This window comes from Myripristis murdjan, chromosome 6 (assembly GCF_902150065.1).
Source record: "Myripristis murdjan chromosome 6, fMyrMur1.1, whole genome shotgun sequence".
NCBI classification, from domain to species: domain Eukaryota; kingdom Metazoa; phylum Chordata; class Actinopteri; order Holocentriformes; family Holocentridae; genus Myripristis; species Myripristis murdjan.
Window position 1 is genome coordinate 4,783,901 of NC_043985.1, and position 22,069 is coordinate 4,805,969.

At 39.8% G+C, this 22,069-nt stretch overlaps 1 protein-coding gene across 1 annotated transcript; it reads right to left on the minus strand.

Annotated features, from left to right (window-relative positions):
* Positions 1 to 1,598: 1,598 nt before the first annotated feature.
* Positions 1,599 to 19,320, minus strand: tes (testis derived transcript (3 LIM domains)). The gene is made up of 7 exons (XM_030054470.1): positions 19,132 to 19,320; positions 14,510 to 14,595; positions 8,931 to 9,384; positions 7,326 to 8,036; positions 4,437 to 4,652; positions 3,307 to 3,465; positions 1,599 to 1,992 (listed from the first exon to the last, which is right to left on the minus strand). The coding sequence occupies exons 1-7, from the start codon at positions 19,156 to 19,158 to the stop codon at positions 1,801 to 1,803; spliced, it is 1,845 nt and encodes a 614-aa protein (XP_029910330.1). The 5' UTR covers positions 19,159 to 19,320; the 3' UTR covers positions 1,599 to 1,800.
* Between the last annotated feature and the right edge of the window lie 2,749 nt (positions 19,321 to 22,069).

A 22,069-nucleotide genomic window follows, 5' to 3' on the forward strand; every position in this document is an offset into this window, starting at 1 on the left:
GTTATTTTTGTACCAAATAGTTAAATAAAGAAGCCATTGACTTGAGTGGTATAAATTTTGGAAATGTATGTTGTAATGAGGCCACTGTCACCACCGTCAGATTGGTGTCACCACCGTCAGAGGCAGTTATATTGGTTTTAAATGAATATGCTTACAATATGTTTCTTTGGTGCTGCTGAGTTATTAAAGTAATAGTCTCTTTAATACAAAAATATGTTTTTCAAATTAAAAAAAAAAAAAAAAAACATTACAGTGACGGTGCAGACAAAAACAAAGTAGCCTAATAACTGGAAAAACCTATTTTATGAAAAAAATGCAAAATGGGGAGGTTGCACCGGTACATTGCTGATCAGCCAAGACCTTGGCCTATAATGATATACCTTCAGATTTTGTAATTTAGCGCACTTTTTTTTTTTTTTTTTTCAAAATTAAAACCTGTTTTATCCAAATTCCCAAGAATCGGTGTTAGATGTAATGCTTCAAAGATAGGAATCAAGGCACGATAAGTAACTGCAAAAATTTTTATTGGATTTGTAGAACATGTATGGAAACTGCAGTTTATTGCATGGAAATGAAGATAAATTGCACAAAAAGGCAAACATGGACATATGGAGAGATTGTGTGTGTCAGTGACTAAACAACAAAACGGGCTTGTTTGTAAAGTAGTCTACATTAAGTCTTTGTATATAATGCATGACACATGAAAAATATCTCAACAGTGGTTATTTCCATGTCCAGTGCAGTGGCTAATGAAGTTAGACTTGGATTAAATCTCTTACATGTGTTATTTTTAACTTATCTAATGTTTGATCTCAGTTATCTTTCTTTTTCAGTCTCTGAATGTAGACACTCTGTTTTAACACTAGATGGCTGCCTTTAGCCAACAAAAATACTGCTCTTAGGGTTGGATCAACTTGACTGAAACTGTTTCAGTTCAAATCAGGAGGTTGAATTGTTAAATCCTTAAATCAAAGAACTGGAAATCTACTGCAACAGAAAAAAATGACTGAGACTTTTTTGAGTTTCTAATTAAGTTTTGATTAGCTTTTAGAGAACAGAGCGTCATCAAAGCAAATCAGCTTTAACCCTGACTAATACTCCTTGTCATGCTGCTGCAGAATTAGGTCAGCGAATATCAGTAGTATATTCTATGGAGTAAGCGGTAAAAAAAGTGGCACATTAAATGAACACTCAGTTCTTTAAAGAGTAGTACAGCACTACTAGTATTAGACATACAAAGTTCGATAAACTGAATTATAATCTCTAAGAAATTCGAAACAATCATTAGTAAAAAACAAACAAACAAACAAAAAAATAGTGCAATAAAGGAGGAGAAAATACTTGCTTGGGAAGAACCCTACTTGTTGATTTAAGGCAGTTTTGAGAAGATAGAGCTGCACAAAAATGGCCTTGAATTCATACAAGTTAGGGTTTGAACTTGTTTTGAATTCAGAATTTGAAATACACCTATACTGCACTACTGGACTTAATCTGTCACTTGTGCAGAACCGAATACAAGGATGAGAAACACAGAAAATACTGTGGTAGTAAGGAGCTCCCAAAATCCCATGATTTATTGCTTACACTGAAATAAATGCTTCTGTTTTGTCACCATCACAAGTATGGCTCACTCCATTCTTTTTTTTTTTTTTTTTTTTTTTTTCCTATCGTATGTCTCCCCTCTGTCCCAGTTAGTTACACCAGTGTTGTTTTTCACAGGCGGGTTCCAGTCTTGGCTGAACCATCTTGGTTTTGCTCTTTGTTGTGGAAAAGATGGAGAGGGTTTTTTTCTTTGGACCTTTAAGCCATGATTTTCTTCTTACATTCTACAGAGCAGAAGAGGAAGTTCTGCTGGGCCATGAAGCGCTGGCCAATGAGGCACTTGGAGCAGCCGGAGCACTGGAAGCACTGGGGCTCGGCATGCCAGTGGTGCTCCCCGTAGGAAACCCTCTGTGCCTCGGGCTCCACCGGGTTCTGACAGGTCGCGCATTTCTGTGAAGAAAAAAGCTCATGTGAAGTAAAGTCACATATTCTTTTCCTTGCTAAAGATTGTATATACCTAGATTTAAAAAAAAATACAGATATTTTCATATTATATATTTCATATTTTTAACATTGAAAACAGATGTAATTCATTTTTCACTTTCTCAGTATGTTCTGTTGCTCTTATGTTGCATATAGCCAACATGTAAGCTGTAACTGAGATAATTTCTCATATATATTTATAGTCCTGCTATTCTTTGCTATATCCTTTTACAACTTACTCCCTTTTCAACCCTATTTCCTTGCAAGGTTTATTTAAGTTTAATCTTATTTTATGCTATTTTGTATTATGGAGGATCTTCCTAAGACTACAAGTCCAGTTGCCTACGATTCATTTTTGCCCAAAGAGAACGATGACCTGGATAAATGAGAATATCCATAGACATTATGGAGGATATATTAAAAAAATAATAATAATAATAGTATGAAAATAGTTGCTGTAAGTCTGTTCATTGTCTACAATCAGAATAAGTAACCAGACTATGCTTTTCTGGGTATGTAAACAAGACAAAGAATTATGCTTCAAAAATTAATATCTGGTGTTTAAGGCAGGTGACACCTACCCTTACACCAAATCCAAATGATCACTAATATGAAAGGAAAAGTCACTTTGACTGTATGTTTAAGGAACTATACACCCACAGATGCTCTCACACTGTTAAATATCAATTTATAGAAAAATGTTAAAATATAAGTAGAAAATTCCCAAATGCCTGGTAGGAACTACTAGGGGTCCTGATTTTTTTTTTTTTTTTTTGCTTATTCAAAGACAAATTACAATGCATAAATGTAAAGTATTTACAACTGAAATGTGGTGTTGTGGAATGATGCAATTCAAATATTTCCTGGAAGCACATATCTGTCTTTGTGTTTATTTAGAGTGTTAAGGAGAACATGAGCATGAAGCTACAGGGGATTGCAGGGGATTATGTTGACTAACTGGTGTAAACACACACTGAGTGTTTCACATTCTTAGGGGGAGGTCATTATCAGCCGACACTCATTTACTATCTTTCTGTCTTCCATACTGTACACACACACACACACACACACACACACACACACACACACACACACAGTGGATCAGCATAGCACTTGCACTTCCCAGATTAGGGGGTTGATTACAATGCTCCAAAAAAATATGCACTTATTGTCCTGTGAGGTGCTTTGGATTAAAGCCTCCACCATGTTGGAATAATGAAATTTCAACTATTTCAACACATGGATACACAGAGAAAGAAAGACACCGTGTCTCTTCCTCACCACAGCGTAGTTCTTCATGTAGCAGGGCTTGCAGACAGGCTTGTCCTTCTCCATGACGTAGGTTTCCCCGGCCAGGACGCAGTCACAGTCAAAACAGCAGAAGTGCTTCAGATGCCAGTTCTGGCCTTCAGCCTGCGTGTACTCGTTACTGAAGATCAGCTGTGGACAGAGACACACACACACACACACACACACACACACACACACACACACACACACACACACATCAGAACAATACAGATGAATAATGAGACTGAGAATGAGATTAATAATCAAGACCAATTTATCACAAATTAACATGACTGTCATATTAGCAATAATGATGCAGGAATGCTGGTAATTAGCAAAATTCAACCTGTCTAGAATCTGTTGTAGGATCAGTCATCATTTCCCTTGTTCTTCCCTCTGTTAGGGTTTTACTGGTGATCGCTAACAACGGACTCAAATTTAGCAATCAGAGTTTTGATGTATTGCAAAAGTGAAAAATTTCATTTCATTCAGACAGCTACAGTCGCTAATTGTCAGTTCATTCATTTGCGATGCTGCCGCCTGCTGAGATATGATATGAGTTCAGTGAAATTTAGTTCCCCGCATCTTGTAGATTAATAATCACAATTAACAGTGTAACAACACTGTCTTGTGAAAAAATCATCACCGCATCCCTTGTCACAATGTAGCCCAATTAATAACATAGAATCATAAAAAACTATTTTAATTTCCACAGTTCATACTCATATCAGCAGAAATGAAATATTTAATTTCATTCAGAATCAGAATCAAAAATACTTTACTCAGAAATTTACTCAGAAATTATAAGAAATAGAAAGAAATAGAAAGATGTGTGGCTTACAAACTAAAAAAAAAAAGTATGTTTACTGTATATAAAGTTGTCTACTGTAGCTGACAGCTGGGATGCTGATATAATATGCAACATAATTTAAGGTGTATTAAAGGATTGCCATATGATAATGAGCTGCCTCCTTGTCTTAGTATACAGAAGACAGACAGGACATCAGCTGCACGTGCAGATATCCGTCACCTCTGACCACAGCAAGTGTGACTGCACAGTATCTTCCAAATGACAGAGACTATGCTTGATTCCATTATCGTGCTGTTCTTCCCGCTCTCACCTCATCGCAGCCTCCACAGCGTGGCTTCTCGCTGTCACCGTAGTGGCGGCCACAGTACATCTTGCCTTTCTTCCAGAAGTAGATCATGTCCACCAGGAGTTCAGAGCAGGTACAGCACACAAAGCAGGCTGGGTGCCAAAGCTTGTCGTAGCCGGCCCGCTCAGCGTACACCGCCGGCTCGCCCTGGCGCATGGGTTGCTGGCAGTGATGGCACGACTTAGAAAGAGAAAGAGGAAGGAGAAATGACTGGCATCATTTTTAAGAGCATTTCAATCACTATCATATGAGGACCTCTGACTTTTCCATGATTTTTTAGCAAGTCAAACCACTTCTAGGACATAAAAAAAAAGTGCCATCCTGGTTTGTTAATGTTGTTGTTCAGCTCAGAACAATGACGTTTCCACTACAGTCCACGAAAACTGTCCTCAAATACAAATTATACAGTACCCTTTGCTATATACTGTAAAGTGGCCCATTGACAAACTTCTCTGATATTCCCCCAAAGAATTAATCAGAAATAAACCTAAAAAATTCAAAGATATTTCAAAAAACATCAATGATCCTGAGGGAAATCTTGCTTATTGGAATAGGCAAGAAAAGAATGTACTGTATATACAAAAAAACAACATATAGGACATCCTGAAGATTATTACTACAGACAGAGCAAGTCTAAGTTTTCTTTGCATGTGCAGTATTAGTACATGTGAGCATTCCAGTGTATCACAATCTGTACTGATCTATGACTATTTGTACATTATAATACAGTGTTAGGGACAGGATGTAACTGACTGCACTATTTTTTTTTCCACTAACCGATTACATCCCATTCAGCACCAACAAAAAAATATTGTATTTTCCAATAGGTTAACACACAGAGGGCAATATCCTGTTATTTTAGTCTTTTTCAAAGGAAAATATGGACCTCCTTTGTTCTGACAACAAGAAAGTTGGTATGCACGTTTTTTTGACAGCACTACTGTTCTGCTATGTTACACAATTAGAGCAATTTGTTCCTTCACATAAATGTGTTGGCACTTCAACAGAGGAGGTAAGGCACATTACAAATGGGACACCAGTGGCGAAACTGTGACCCTTTACGGGATGGTCACTCTACCCACCAAGCCAGCGTACCACCTTAAAAGGTTATGCTTCCCATTTTCAATATTAAAATATATCCTTATGTACCCTTTGGAGAGTACTGTGGCCACAGACATGCTGAAATGTGTCAATCAGTCCTTCAGCAGCTAAGTACATGCATAAACAGACAATATTTGCAGTTGTTCATTAGACCAAATTAAAAATTATGACTGAAATATGATTACAAACACTCATCAACTCAGAATAATCTGTCTTATTCAATGGAGATATTAAAACGAGCTCTCTCATGTCTCAGATCCAAATATTGCCACTGTGTTGTACTGAAAAGGGAACGAAGGGGACATACCAAACTAAGAGTAGAGAAAGATTTACTTTATGACTGGAACTGGTGGTATTGTTAATTTGAATGAGATGACTGTTTTAGGAAAGCCGTTGATTCATTTCCTCCAAAACGAAGGGAGGATGTTTTGAGTCTGGAAGTGTCCTTGAACAAAAAAGTGGGTCATTTTTGAGTCTTTCTTTGTAAATAGTTCTAGTACAGCTGTATTAGTGCATTTGCTGATAGAATTTGCAGGTTAATGAGAGTGAATGGTGGAAAATCGTGAATAATGATGTCAAACATTGGAGGAGACACACCATAGCGTAGTAGAGAGAAATATGTGAAATAAAAGCACAAAATGGGAAGTTTCAGCAGCAGAAATAATGAACTCAACTACTGTAAGTGTCAACATCAGTGAAGCTCAAGCCAAAACAACAGCACTGTTGCAGAGGCTGTTGGTTCTTATTTCAATATCAAAAATCCTTCATATGACGCATTATTCACAATATAGTTGGGTGTAAATAAAAACAGATTCCATATGGCACGGCTAATATGTGCATGTGGTGTGACTAGATCTAGGAAAGCTCTGTTTAAACAAAATAATTCATTCCTGACTCATGGGTCACTGTAAATTCAAACTAAACAAATAACTAGGCACAACTAAACATGGGTCATGCTGGGTGGGCATGGGTGACACATACTTGGTCTTCTGGCACCATCTAGTGTGCAGTCTGGGAATCACTTTTTTTGTACTGGCCCCTATGCAGATGTTCATACTAATGCCAAAACTAACAAAGTTGTATAAGGTACATTATCAGTTTGGAGTAACATGATATGTTCCATTACTTCTTCAAAACACTTTTCAACGTACAGAGGCAAGGGACACATGAGAGGCTGTCTACAAAAAGAAATTCCTCAAAGGAATATTCTCCTTTTGCATATAGCCAGCAACAGTGTAACATCTCTGGAGCTGTTAAGAATTCAGTGTCTTACTCAAGGACATTTCAGCAGGGCGGATACTTGCTGTTACGACAGGCTGAACTTGGAACAGATTGAGGACTCTGCTGTAACTATGCCACCCTGCTTCCCACTAACATTCCAATTAGCACTATTACAAACACATTTTTATTGTGGTCTTGCAATTCTTTCCTGTTGGTCAACACACAATATGTTAGTCTAGAATAACACAATTATAAAGCATGCTCTTGCTTTGCTAGGACTCCCTTTGATTTCTAGAGACTAAAGTTTAAAAAAAAAAAATCATGTTTGTTGCATGTTATCTTCAGACATGAGGCACCTTGTCATCTTGCTGTAGTCTAAATCGCACTAGAGTGAACAAACAAGATGTACGTACAAACAAGATGTAGTCTTTCACATATAGGACAGGGAGAATGAGAAAGAGACAGACAGAAGGATAAACTGATACAAACAGACTAATATGTATATATATATAGAATATGTAGACGGCTTACGAAGCTCTGTAGTGGTAGTCCAGCTTGCTGAGCTCCAGGGATGCCCATGGCTCCAGCAGTGGCGGCAGTACCTATGTCTCCTTGTCCAGCCCCTGGCACAAAACCAGCTGATGGTCCAGTCCCAAGCCTTGAACCTGGTCCGACACCACCAGCTCCTGCTCCAGCTCTGCTATCCCCAGCTCCAGGACCATAGCCAACACTCACTCCAGCCTCGGCTGTGGGCACAACACCAGGGCCCGCAGCTCCTGGCCCATACCCAGGCATGGCCCCAATGCCAACACCAGCTTCTACACCTCCAAGCCCAGATCTACTCCCAGTCCCGGTTCCAGCTTCAACCCCAGCAGACCCAGGTCTGTGCACAGCAACACCACTTCCAGCCATTCCAGCCCCAACACCAACTCCTACCCCAGACCCAACCTCTCCAGCCTTAGCTCCCGGACCACCAGCCCTAGCTCCTCCTTGCCCTCCTGCCTGTGCTAGAGCTATCTCTTCAGGCAGCCTGATATCTCCAATTCCCAGGGCCTCATCCTTGTACTTCCGGACAAATTGCTCCATTTTTTTAACCTCGGCCGGGCTTAGCTCATGGCACTTAGATGGGTCTTGGTCATGCTCAGGCAGCTGGCGGGCCATTTGCTGCCGACGATAGGCAGCTCCCTCTGTACCAACCACTGGACGCTTCTCTGGTGGGAGCAGCTCAATGTAGCGCACCGCCTAGGAGTCAGAGAAAAAAGTCAGATGAGACAATTTGTTTAGCAGGGACAGGGAAGAAAAGAGTGTAGAAGAGGTATGACAAGAGCATACAGAGGAAGAGGAGGTAAAGCTCAGTCAGAGACAGATTAAGGAAAGACGGAAAAGGCTCTTGAGACAGAGGTTTGAGAAGACAGTGCCTAACAGATATGGTATAGACTAAACAGAGAAAAATATTGGGAGTTTGTAAGTTTGGGCTCTGCTTCCTAAACTTGTGACTCTTATTAAGTCCAAGCAATGCACCAGTCTGGTTAGGGAGTAGATAAAGAGTCAGCTGCCACCCAACATCAGCATCCTCTGTATAATCACCAGTATATCAAAGAATGCCTGTTGCCAGTTTATGGGTCTTTGGGTAATTTCTTTCTCAGTGCAGACCTTTATCATTCAGCAATAAAAATAACAATTAAAGCTAGGAAATATATCAATATTATATCAATACTGTGATATAAAACTAGATATCTCTCTAAATAACTCTTTGTAAATCTCTTTTGAAAGTATTCTACATATAGACCAGTAGGATAATGACAAATAATTAAAAGTGTCTTGGCTCCTCCACCCTTTCACCTTTGTTTCCCTCCTGGCATGCAAGTCCAGCAAAATCAACGTATAAATTAGTAGACAACCAACACAAGCAGAACTACAAATGAGAAAAACTCAGAAAAACTCATACTGTACCAAACACTATTAAAAAATCTGGTACTTTGACACTTATTTTCGCTTACCAACAAGGTAACATTCTTTATAAAACATGACTTCGGCATACATATTACCCACTCAACTTAACACATTTCAATATATTTTAAACTGACCCCTTGGGTTTTAACTTGCAATCACAAGACATGTCATGATTTCTCTTACCAAATACTGATTGGGTACTGGTGGTGCCCACTCGTAGGTGACAGACTTCATCGGCACATCTTTCTTGACTGGTACCACGTCAGCTGATGCTGAGCTGACAGTGACCGGCACGGCATTAGCCTTGACTGGGGTGATGCTGGGTGTCATGGCCTTGGCCTGGGTACTGATGGGCACTTTACCTGCAGTGACACTGGGTTGTACAGAACCAGCTGTGGCAGCTGGTGGTACAACAGTGGAGGAGGCACTGGGCGGTACAATGCAGGCAGTGCCGGGGGTGGGTAGGGAGATGGTGACCATGTTGCCCCTGTAGGTGGGAATGCCATCTGTCTTCAGCTTGGCGATGAGGCCTGTGTACTTGGTATCCTCAAACAGCTTGCCCACTTTCTTGTTTTCCTCTGAGTTCATCTGGACATCGTGTTCGGCCAGGCCACATTTGCAGTTTCGGCAGATTTTTCTGCAGAGGGGAGGGGTATGATCAAAGAAGAACAAATAGTTACAGCTTGAACATTTACAAATACATAAAAATATGGTTCTCATGTCAAATACACGAGTTCTTGAGCATTTCCATCATTTTACATGGTTAAAATGTACAATTTCCATGACCTATTCACACTAATGCAAGATGACTGATCATTTTTTCCTTTGACCAAAATTTCAAAAACTCTTCATTCAGAGGTGTCAAAGGTGTTAAAGTTTATTATTCTGTTTTATGTAACAGGTGAAATGAACATGATGTGAACTAGTTACCCCGTCACAAGAATATATAGTTTATTAAATTCCCTGACGTCCTGTGTCTAGAATAGATTTTTGCCTAACAAAGGTCCCTGACTAAACATTGTTAATAAAATCTGGAAGCTTTGCAAGTTAGCCTAAAAGACTGGCTTATTTCCTCATTTTGGAATGGCCAAATCCATTCTCATGGAATTATCTCCATTTATCGAACTATCTAACCTGGCTCAGCCAGTGACTTGAAAGACTGGATGACGTCCACGAACAAAGTGAGGATGGCCGGAGGGCAGCAATGGCTAGCACCTCAAGCTGTGGCTCCCGTCGTCAAGGCTGTCCGTTGAGTCCCAGTCTCTTTGCTCTCTCAATGGAGCCCCTAGCGCAGATGATTAGAGATTCCACTGTGATTAGACCTATTTCAATTAAAGGTACACAACACCACCTGGCCTTATATGCTGACGACATTTTGGCATTTCAAGAAAACCCATCACAATCAGTGCCACACTTATTATCTGCTGTGGAGACATTCGGGGCCTTTTCTGGTCTAAAGATTAATTGGGGGAAATCCGCTCTGTTGCCCTTGAATGAAGCTGCCAAATCTCTTTCTCTTCCTGTCTTCATCCCAGTAGTCCAACAGTTTAGATATCTGGGCATAGATATTTTTTCCTCAGTGAAGAACATTGTAAAGTATAATTATGCCCAGGTACTTGACAAGACAGTTGCTGATCTAGACAAGTGGTTTAATATGAATAATTCCCTTCAGGCCCGGATCTCAATCATCAAAATGAACATAACGCCTAGAATAAATTTTGTGAGCTCTATGATCCCTTTGTCTCCTCCTGTTGGATATTGGAATAAACTTCAGTCAGCAGTTACTAAATTTATTTGGAAGGGGAAACGTCCTCGAATTAAATCTTCAACAGCACAGCGCAGAAGATCAGATGGTGGTCTAGCAGTGCCAAATTTCAAATTATATTTTTGGTCTTTCGTTTTAAGGCCACTAGACACATGGTTTGACCCACAGTTAGTAGTCGCCTGGCGCAGATTGGAGGAAAATTTAGTATCCCCTTCTAACTTACAAGAAATAATTTTTTCTAATACTTCTCTCAAGCACTGCCGACTACGTTTTGGCTCGCTGGTTTTTGAGCTTATTCGAACTTGGCGTTCTGTTGAAAAACTTTGTAAAACATCTTGTTTATGGCATCTTCACACACCTATCTTTAATAATAGAAGACTGATGATTGGGAGGAGGCCCATTGCATTTCCCCCTTGGGAAAAGCAGGGTATTCGTTTGTTTGGTGATATTTATGACAACAGGGGTCTTTGTCCATTCCAAGACATTAAGAGCTATTTCAATCTGCCAGGGACATCTTTCTTTTTTTATTTACAGTTAAGAGCATCACTCAGGGCGCATGGGGTTCCGTGGGAACAGTCTTTACCAATTCACCCTTTATATGAGCTTATTACCACGAAGAAGGAATCTGATGGCTTGGTATCGATTTTATATAAGTATTTATTAGAAGCTACACACAAGCCTTTACCCTTGGTTAAAATTTGGAGAGGAGATGTTCCAGAGTCTGGACAGGAACTTAACTGGGATGTCCTTTGGTCTAATATTAAGATATCCTCTCGAAACCCAGACCACCAACAAATTCATTTTAATTTTGTCCACAGAACATATCTTACTCCTCGTAAGCTTTATCTTATGAAATGGAATACTGATCCCTTGTGTGCCCTATGCTCTCTGGGTGTGACCGGAACATTTTTACACATGTACTGGGAATGCCAGCCTGTTGCTTTTTTTTGGAAAATGGTCACTGATGTATTATCAGATTTGGTAGCAGAAAGAATTCCGTTTTCAATTTCTGTTTTGATACTAAATGACTTCTCATCATTGTCCCTTTCTATTCATAAAAAATGTATTGTTTTAGCCGGACTAACAGCTGCAAAGAAGATGCTGGCAACTCGTTGGAAACCTCCACACTCACTGTCTAGGAAGCAGTGGTTGCTTTTTTTTCTGGATGTTGTTTTCATGGAGATATCCACAGCTCGGACAAATGGAGCCAAAGAGGCTAGACTGATGTCATGGCGTGTAGTAGCTGACTGTTTAAAAACCTGTGTATCAAACTGTAATATGCAATGCAATGTAACTAGTGCTGACTGTTAACCAAGTAGTGTTCTGCCTACCTGTGATTTTGTTTTGTATGGTAATGATGGCTGTCCTATGGGTCCTGATCTGGAGCAGGTTGGGGGACGGGTAAGGGGCGGGTGGGTTTATGGGAATATATTGGTTGGCATGATTCATTATTGCTGTCAATTGTCAATTTGCACCACCCAAATATTTATTTTTTTATTTTATTTTTTTTTTATTTGTTTATTTTTATTTTTATTTTTTTTTGATTACTTAATAAAAATTTGATCACAAAAAAAAAAGCTGTGGCTCCCGTGAGGGAGCACCCAAGCTAGCTATGAAAAATCCTTCAAAAACATACCGCTAAGGATGCCCGAGAGGGGGCGAGGATGAACATCCCAATCAGACAGATCTATCAGCTACGACCCAAGCAAATGGACATCTACAGCAAGGTCTGCAAGAACCTGAGAGATGTGAGGATCCATCAGACTGAGATGGCCTGCTTGAGGAGGGATCAAGTGAGGCAAGGTACAGGAACAGTAACCAACACTGCAGTTAATGTGGAGCTGGCCACAAAACCAGATTAACATCGCTGAGACCATCCTGAAGGAGGTCTAAGGTGTAGTTAAGGGTACAAGAGCAAGTTCTTCCCCTGGTCCCAGTGGCTTTGCATACAAGGTCTACAAGCAGTAGAAGCTCCCAGTGCATCTTTGGAGAATCCTAAAGGTGATCTGGCAGAGAGGAAGGATTGCTCCTCAGTGGCAGCAGGTGGAGGGTGTCTGAGAACCAAAAGAAGAGGACTCAAGCTACATCAAGCAGTTTTGAGTCATCTCGCTGCTTAGCACTGAAGGGAAGATCTTCTTTAAGGTTGTGGCCCAACAACTAACAGACTTCCATGTAAAAAACATGTACATACCACACCTCAGTACAAAAGAGATAAGTCCCAGGAGTACCTGGAGGCCTGGAACACACAGGGGTGGTGACTCAGCTGATCTGAGAGGCAAGAGAAATCAGAGGAGACCTTGCAGCAGTCTGGTTGGACCTAACGAATGCTTATGGGTCAATATGACGCAATATGAGGCAGATGTGACGACCTTGTAGCAGCTCTCCAGATAACTTTAAAACTCCTCTATTGAGAGGGCTACAGTGCAGGAGAGCCACAAAAAACATCCTGGAGGCTGCAGAAAAGGCCTTGCGGTGGTTGTGGATCCGGAAGGGGGAATCTGTGGATGAGTGGGCCACTTGGACATAAGCCAGGGACTGATCACCCTTGGCTGGGTCACCCGAGCAAGGGTGTCTGATGATTAAAGACCCGAAACACCCAATGAGCCTGGGCTAATCACTGACGATGTGTTCACATAGCACCAGTAGGTGTATTTCTAGAACTATCAAAATCCAGTGTGTGACCCTTGCAAAAATCTGTAAATTACACTTAAAAAAAATAATAGTGGAAAAGTTTATTTATCTCGTATCTAATTTTGCCATAATAATATACCAAAAGCTCAAACTCAGCATTAGATTAAAATTCTGCACTATGTCTTGACACAACTTGCCTCGTATTTTCAGAGACAACTATGTCATAATTTAGGATTGCTAGGCATGCTCTAGCATGACTGGGCCCACAACGAGAAGCAGAGTTAACGCACTCAGACTTTTCTCTAAACTATGTCAGGCTGTTTATACCTTGTTTGATTTGTATACGCTATAACAAATGGCAAAGATAAGATTTGTATTCAGGATGATATTTAAATGATGGACTTCAAAGTGTCCATGTTTTGCTTTGTTTTTTAAATCATTAATTTTTTGGAAAGGTGAGGAAAACGTACATGTGACTACATGAGGTTTCTGATGCAGACGTGGTGGATAAGTTCTGAAAGTTTAGAACACAAAAAGAACTTTAGTTTTAAACATATCTGTACTAACAGGAATGATAAAAAATACTCTTTACCTTTTATTTTTATGATTTTATTGGTAGTAAGGCATACTTGAGTTTGAAGTGTGCATTTGGACACGAGGAGAGCCTTCAGATTAGGGGGTCTTACTAGGTAGAAAAAGCTGTGCGCATGTGCATAAATAAAGCTGAAGCAAGATTCCCATAACTCCAACATGGTACTGTGATCAGCACCATTGTCTTTTTGTAACAATATGAAATTCATGTCTGAATGTTTTGCTCTACCAGACACATTTGACAGTCCGACCTCCACCAAAGTCCCATGGTGTGCCATTGTAGCAGTGTGTCTTGTGCCACTGTGGGCATCAAGGAACCTGGTGTGCTGTCTTCAGGAAACCTAGCCAAGTGTGGATAATTGTAGGAGACCAGATCTAACTGTTTTTCATGACTCATTGGTCCAAAAAAGCACTTATTGTGACAGACTGCAAAAGCAAGACTGGAAACCCCAGGAAGTCAGACAGCATTCAGCTTTTTTTTTTTTTTTTTTAAATCAACACAGTCTCTCATGTAAAGAACACCTTGTGCTATATTAGGCGAGTACCTATGTGGAAACCTGGCATGGCGAAAAGGGTCATTGGGTGAAAGCTGGCACACTGCAAGAGTTATCCAGTCAACCTTGAATTACAGATACTTAAGCTGACAGTAGCTGTTGAGACCAGGAAAATTACTCTTTCACTTTCACCATCCAGACTTCCCCTTTCTCGGCCCTGACAGTGGAATTCAAGTACAATTCTGTAATTATTCTAGGCTAGAGACAAGAGTTGTACAAACCTCCAAAAATGCAGCTCGAAGCCTTCGCATTTGTCCTTGCATTTTAGACAGGCTGCTCCAGCACCAAAGTCGTGCCCTAGGGTCATCTGTAAACAGAGCACATGAAAAGGATTATAAACACCATCACAGCTTTGTTTTGACTGCTTAACAGCTAAAATGGTTATGTTGGTGCTTCTTTGGAGCAGTGTGTAAAAAAAAAAGAATAAAAATACAGAAATTACTGTATTGAGTGCTGCAAATTCCAAAGTTACGAGAGGCTGTAATTTCTCCTAGAGGGACAGCTGCCTCTATTCTGGTGTAAAGAATCACTAGGAGAGAAATTGTTCATAATACTTTATTTCCAGAGGTGGCATGGAACTTTCATTCCATGTCAGTTGAAAGAAACTGAATATTTTAAATGTCAAACTGAATTGCAATATTCAGGGTAAATTTATGCATTAAACATATATATATATATTTTTTAAAACAGCAGCCCCATTATGGATTAGTCATTAGAATTATAGTACTATGAGCTTAGAAGTCATTTTAAGGCATCTCATACCAGGTCAGACATGGATGAACTTCTACAATTTTGAGATCAAAGCAAAATGGTCCACTTCTTGAATTCTTTCACTGACATTCTGTCTTCCATAGGGAAATTTATGGCCACTGTTCTTATCCCTTCCTTTTTTGCACTTGTTAACTCCACACTGCCCTTCTCTCCCTCACGTCTCCATCCTTCTGCCTGGGTTCTGCAATCAAACATCGCCACTGTCCATCCTGAGCCATCTCCGCTGCCTGTGACCAAATATGGTCAAGTATTCAATGATGTTGAGAGCCCTCAGGGATCCCACCACGCTCCCTTGTTGTCAGAGAGATGCTTTCTGACCCAAAAGGCGCTCACGCTAGAGGAATGCAGACATCCGCTCCTGTTTTTAAGAGCATGACCCTGATACTAATATTTTGGCGTCCACTACAGCTTCCACAGTTCAAAAAGAATGAACTGCAGCAGCATGATTTGGGAAAAAAAAAAAACAAAACAAAACAAAACAAAACAAAAAGCCTATTCCATTAATGAATAGCCTATCAAGTTTGCTTTCACTTTCATAGGTAGTATAAATTGATTTTATGTGTACATGTTTGGTTTAGGTTGTTCTATTTGTACAGTGATACAATGTAAAGATGTGAAAAACAATAAAAACCCCAACAGAAATATATTTTTTTAAAAAATCATGCTGCTGAAAATCAAAGCTGTATGGCTGTCATTCAAGCACCTAATAATGTGAAGTCCAAGCCATCATTTTTTTCCCTTTTGTCTGTTTAACTTTCTGGTACTTCTCTTATTAAGCTAAATGATTCTGGGGGAGAAAAGAACATTTTGTTGCATCTCTTCTCAAGGTGCTGTGACTTGCACTCCTAACACTACTGGTTGCTTATGATGTTGGTGATATGGAAAAGGTTCCTCTGTTGCTGTACTCATTTTAAATCTCTGTGGAAAGAGAGTCAGCTAAATAGCTAAAAAGCAAACATAAATGTTGTGACTGAAGGCCTCCAGAGCTTAGCAAGGTAAGTGTCAGCCACTTGTGGAAGTCTAAATATTTGCCTTGGGTACAGCAAGGACGAAGGGCCATTTTTGGCTGAAGTTGGTTAGTGAGCATCCCTCCTTGGAGCAGAACTAAAATGACTCCATAAGGAGCTGAAGTTGATTAGTGTATTATGACTAAACCGCCATCACACTCAATCCTGGTGACAAAACTGTGCAACAAAGTGGTTCAGACATTAAGTATACATTACACATCCGATGAGTCATTTCCATGAGTCATTTGGCTGCAAAAGCTCTGGTGTGCTACAGGGGCCCAGTGGCAACCTGTGTAATATTAGTCATGGACAATGGAACCATTATAATATAAAGGGGTTATCTGCTTTAAGACCTCAGCATTTTGCAGTGTTCCTTTAACACCCAGAATCTACATTATAATTGTTTTTTAATAACATTTAGTTTGAGTTGTTTTGCATCTGCATGCATTCGATTTCATACAAAGTACAGCAAATAGTTTGCAGTTGCTGCAATGAATGAATGAATGATATGAATGAACATGAATATGTTGGTGAATTCATGAATGGCAGGCCAAAAAGATTCAAACAGGCATCAAACTAGTTACACTGTCTGGTCCCAAAATTTGCCAGCAGCTGCACTGCACGTCACACTCTGACATCTGCTGAAAATGTTTTAGCGTTTGAAGGATTTTGTTACCCATGAATAACATCAATAAACTACACAATCCTCTGACCTACATTTCCTCTTCTTAGCAGCTAGAGGGGATGGATTTGTTGTTAAACAAAACAAAACAAAACAAAAAGCAATACAGACAGTTTGTTTTGTGCATAATAAAATTTCCTGCCAGCACCCACCATACCCCATACCTGGAACTTCATGGGCCAAATGGAAACTAGAACTGGGGGGCTGGATGCTCTCCACTGTTGCAGCTCATTTTAACATAAAAATCTTGCCTAGGGCAATAATCATTTACATGTTAGTACACGGAGATATTGACAAAATCAAATATCATGGTATTTTTGACCAAATACCTTCCTACATTGTGATGAAATTGTAGAAATGACTGTGCTTTCACAAAATATTTATATTTTTGATAAACTTAGATTTTGATAAACAATCATTAGTAAAGCTGATATGATGACCAAGCAGGCAGAAACAAACAAACAAACAAACAAAAAAACGTGGGAAACACTTTTGCCATACCCCCACATTATGACATCCAAAATCCCAAACAATATCCAGTCTTATATAATTTGTTCAGAATCACATCACGTCAACTCAGTTGCATTTTCGAAAGCATCTTATGCTTAATTGAGCATACTATACTTCAACATGTGAGTCGCTTCCTTTGAACACGGGCAGTCACAGTTTGACAGTGACAACAGCAGCCCCATGCTGACTGAAACTCCATGTGGCTGAATTACACTGTGAACTGCAGCCTCATGCAGACAGACACCCTACAGCATGATATCTCCACCAGGGATTAAAAACAGCTGTCAAACTGGGTCTATCTAGATCAGACCCACTTTCCAGTGCCAGTTTATAGCCCCATATGTGCATGGTGTGGGCTTGAATACACATGCCTGGAATGATAGAGCTACATTCGGTATGTCTGCAAACAAAGTGTGAAAATATCATCAGCCACATGTGCTAAATTTTGGCTGTGGCTGCCGAGTTCCTCTGCTCTCTCAGCCACTTTGACCTGCAACTAGCCAGTTGAAGGTCCCATTATATTCTAAAAATCTATTTGGTCTGTGCAAACTGAAAGTGTCCAGTGAATAATGGAATTTTATCATCCATGGTGGCTGCGGAACTAAACATGATTTTCTGCCATGCAAATCAAGTTGACTTTGACAAATCTGATCTTCAAGAAATATGCTTGAGGAGAAATATGCTGAAATATACATGGTCACATTAGCCTACCTGCACAGGAGACTGAAACCAGGATTATGACAATATTACACTGGAGATTATTATATGTTTTGCTGCCTCACGCACATTAGTGTTTTCCTATTTTGCTGCAACACTTAAAATCTAAGGCACTTCCACTGCTGCAAATTATAGATAGATAGATAGATAGATAGATAGATAGATAGATAGATAGATAGATAGATAGATAGATATACTTTATTGATCCCAACCAGGGAAATTCTGGCAGAGTTCAATGCCAGGACCCCATGGGTGAGATATGCACAGATGAAAAAGATCAGGAGTATTTATCAGTTGTTTCTCAAGATCACCAAAATGTCACTAAATCCTGTATTTGAATGCACAACAAACATGGTGAAATGGTGACTTCAGGCAATGTAGCTATGATTCACAGATGTTATGTTTTCACTGTGAAAACCTAAAGCTGAGCATTTAAAAGCTGCTCCATTCATTGTATCTACACTTGCGTCACAAACTTAAAACAAACCCAACAAAGGCAACACCTGCAAGAAGGGCACCTGCAACAGATTTATTCATTTGAAATTACTTAATTTACATTAGACAGCAAGACATTAAAACGGTTTATTAAGTGTGATCGCAGTGTGATCCCAGCCTGAGTCAGGCATGACAGCCCTCACCTGCGGAGAACCAATTTAAGGCAGAGAATGCCACACCAGTGCACGGGGTGAAGGCATTATGAAGTTTAATACTGACCAGCTGACAAGGCAACGCTACTCTGTACATACGCAGAAAGTCTTCACTCGCATTTAAGTGGGAACGTGCCGTTGCCGATAAGCAAGGCAGCGTTAAATTGACGGAGTTACGGTGTGTTATTCTGCATTAGAGGTGCCCTTTAATGGCCCAAAGGCAAGTTAACACATTGGCTACAACTGACAAGTGCTCATTTTTCCTTTATGCTAGCACAAGTCACGTTTAGTGAAACAAGTGTTTGTGTGTCCTTCTACTACGGTTTAATTAATAAAAACGTACAAACTTGAGGCCTGAGCCCTGTTCGCAGTGCAGAGTGCTCCGCTAAGGGATTCTGTGAATTTGATAAAGTGTTTCTTCTCTGCGCCACCTGCCTCATTCTACCGGCACACCTTTCAGGGCGTTCCCCGGTCAGCAGTCCGTGTTGTGTATTCGGGGTGAAACTTACCTTCTTTACTTCCCGCTCTATCTCCATTTTTGTTTTTGTAAGCCCTGAGTTTATTTGGTCCAGACGAGAAGAATGTCACGGCTTATCTTTAAACTGCTGCCAAAAACATATGCTGATAGAAAAAAAAAGCCAGAGGAGAGAAGACAGTCCCGTTTCTCACTCCGCTTTCACCCCGGAGGTCCTGCTTCGCTCCAGCGTCAAGCTCAACAAAATTTAAAAGGGATTTCCGGTGTACACTTTCAAAATAAAACAATCGTCATCGTCAAACAATTGTCAATTGTTCTGCGACAATAGCGGGAAGAGTAGGAGACATAAACGAGGAATATAATAATAACAGGGATGTAAAGTAAGAAGAATTATGAAATAACCACAAAGGAGGAGAGAAATAAATAAGTATTATGAAATTCGAAATTACATACAATATTAGATAAGTGCAAATGTCACTATATATTGAAGACAAAACAAGGAAACCATATCTGTAAATTACGACCATATGGGTGATGTAGTGTGGATGTGCCTTGCAAAAATAGTCTACTGCGTAGTGTGACCAAACATCATATAGTATTATATCATATAGTATTTTTCTACATTTTTCTACATTCCTTGTTTTCATATAGTATTTTTCTACATTCCTTGTTTATAATGTTTGTATTGCTCTTTGGTACTTATTATCTGTATATACTGTTTATAGTGTGAATTATGCATCATATCTTGCTATCCACTTTGCTGCTGTAATACGTGAAATTTCCCCACCGTGGGACTAATAAAGGAATATCTTATCTTATCTTATCTTAACATCCTGAAAAAATTTGGGAGAGTCCTGAATTACAAGCAGCTGTCCTATATCCCGAATCCTGTCCTGTTTGTCCCAAAAATTAGACTGAACCTGAGTTTTGATTAGTTATAGCTTAATAAAATGTTAGGCAAACTATTGATTGTTGTTAAACATTATTTTGGTGTTGCCAACAGAAGGGCACTGTATGTCTGTGGGCTACATGAATTATGGCTGACATGCATGTTGAGCAGACAAATATGACAGGCATCGTACCGATAAAATCAATAAAATAATGGCCAATGATGGCAGGTGATGTTACTACCCATAGAGTAGAACAGGAGGTGACATCACCTGCCACCAAAGACCAGGCACCCTACTTTTCACTACCAGAGGTCAGGCTTCGCACCAAGCTTTAGGGTTTAGTTGCTCTTTAAAGGACCATTTATTCCACATAGTCAGTCACCCACTTATAGGATGTGGTATTAAAATCAATGAATACACTATGATTATGAAATGTGTTCAAAAGTGCAAAGACTAACAGCTCCAAGGAAAAAAGGCAGTCCCCTTATCTTTTAGAGCCAAATATAGTCCAGTCATCTCCATCAGCCAATTTCCCAACACGGGTTACCTGCAATGACTTACTCAAATATATGCTTTTATTTTATATGCAAAATCCTCCCTTTTCCGGATGTACTATGGATCTCTGCAGAACTTGACGCGGTTTCACTCCGGAGGTCCCGTTCAGTTTTCAATGAATGTACAACGGAGGCACTTCCGCAACTGAGAGAGCTTCTCCTCGACCAATTAGGATCGAGGATGCGACCAATAAACCTCTTGACCACCAATCAACGTGCAGGAGGGGGCGTGTACACCGCATAACAAAGAGTAGGATATTGTAACCATATGGTTCAAACAGCCTGAGGGTATAGTAAACAGTGTATTTTTTCTATAAATAGATTGATTCTTACTTGTGTACCCTTGAACAGTCAGTCAATATTTGTCAAAATTCTATTTTACAAAAACAGTGACTCTTTCTGTATTTATATTCTCTGTTTGTGCTGTATGTCCAAAGCTGCTGTGGGGAAACAACTCTGATTTTGTCTGCAATGCATGTTGAAATAACACACACACACACACACACACACACACACACACACACACACACACACACACACACACACACACACACACACACACACCACAGCTGGCTCGTTCAGTCTGCTGATGTGGAACATGTTTTGTGACATGTATCCAATGGCCTCTCAAACAGCTGCAGTGTCACCACCCAGAGAAAGGAAGTGTGTAATGATGTGGTTAGTGAGTTGACTTACATTCTGAGCTGCTGGCCTCTTGAAAGGCAACAGTGCTGTCACACCCAAACAGCTCAGATGGTGCCGAGATGTGTTTCCTTCCTCTTTATGTATCCACAGACAGAGCTCGCTGTATGTGCATGTTGTTTTTCAGCTCCCTGCTTCATCGATATGACTTAGGCCCATCTCTTTCGTTGAGAATGGACACATACAGCAGAAGTTCCAAGTTTCTATTTTTTTTCTCCTGAACTCTGCACATTATTCCTAAACCAAGCTTCAACTTGGAAAAATGTAACTTCTGTGACTCAAATAAATAAATAAATAAATAAAAGCTAAATTGCATCATCATTTTACACTAGGACACCTGAAAGTGATATGATGTATGCACGTCTAAGTGTTCACACATTAGTTTATTTACAAAATGATAAAACATAACCGTGACAAAAATAAAATAAAAAATAAATAAACACAGGTAAACACAGATGCAAAAAGTCCTAAAAAAACCAACATTTTTTTTATTTATCCAACTTCCTAGATGCATTTGTCCTGTTCTTATTAAAGCTGCTCCATACAAGATTTTTGTGTAAAATTATATGCTGATTTTTTCAGCCTATATCATGAAGTGGAACTGCAAAAGAGAAGAGGGTTCCATCACTGCTAACTGAGGCACTGTCGATTCATCATATTCACCCAAATGAAATTCTGGAGTTGGATATGGTCACTGGCAAGAAATAAGCATGGAGTCAAGACATAAAGGGTAATTCCAGTCATTTTCAACGTGATCTGACTCTTTACTAACTTAGTATCCTGTTGCAGAGACACAGTGTCTGCTCTAGGGACTGAACCTATTGTG

Excerpts from the sequence above, each read along its gene's own strand:
- tes (XM_030054470.1), bottom strand. The coding sequence starts at position 19,158 with ATGGAGATAGAGCGGGAAGTAAAGAAG. Across the intron at positions 8,037-8,930 it reads CAGTACCCAATCAGTATTTG|GCGGTGCGCTACATTGAGCT; the intron begins GTAAGAGAAATC and ends TCTGACTCCTAG. Across the intron at positions 4,653-7,325 it reads GACTACCACTACAGAGCTTC|TCGTGCCATCACTGCCAGCA; the intron begins GTAAGCCGTCTA and ends TCTCTTTCTAAG.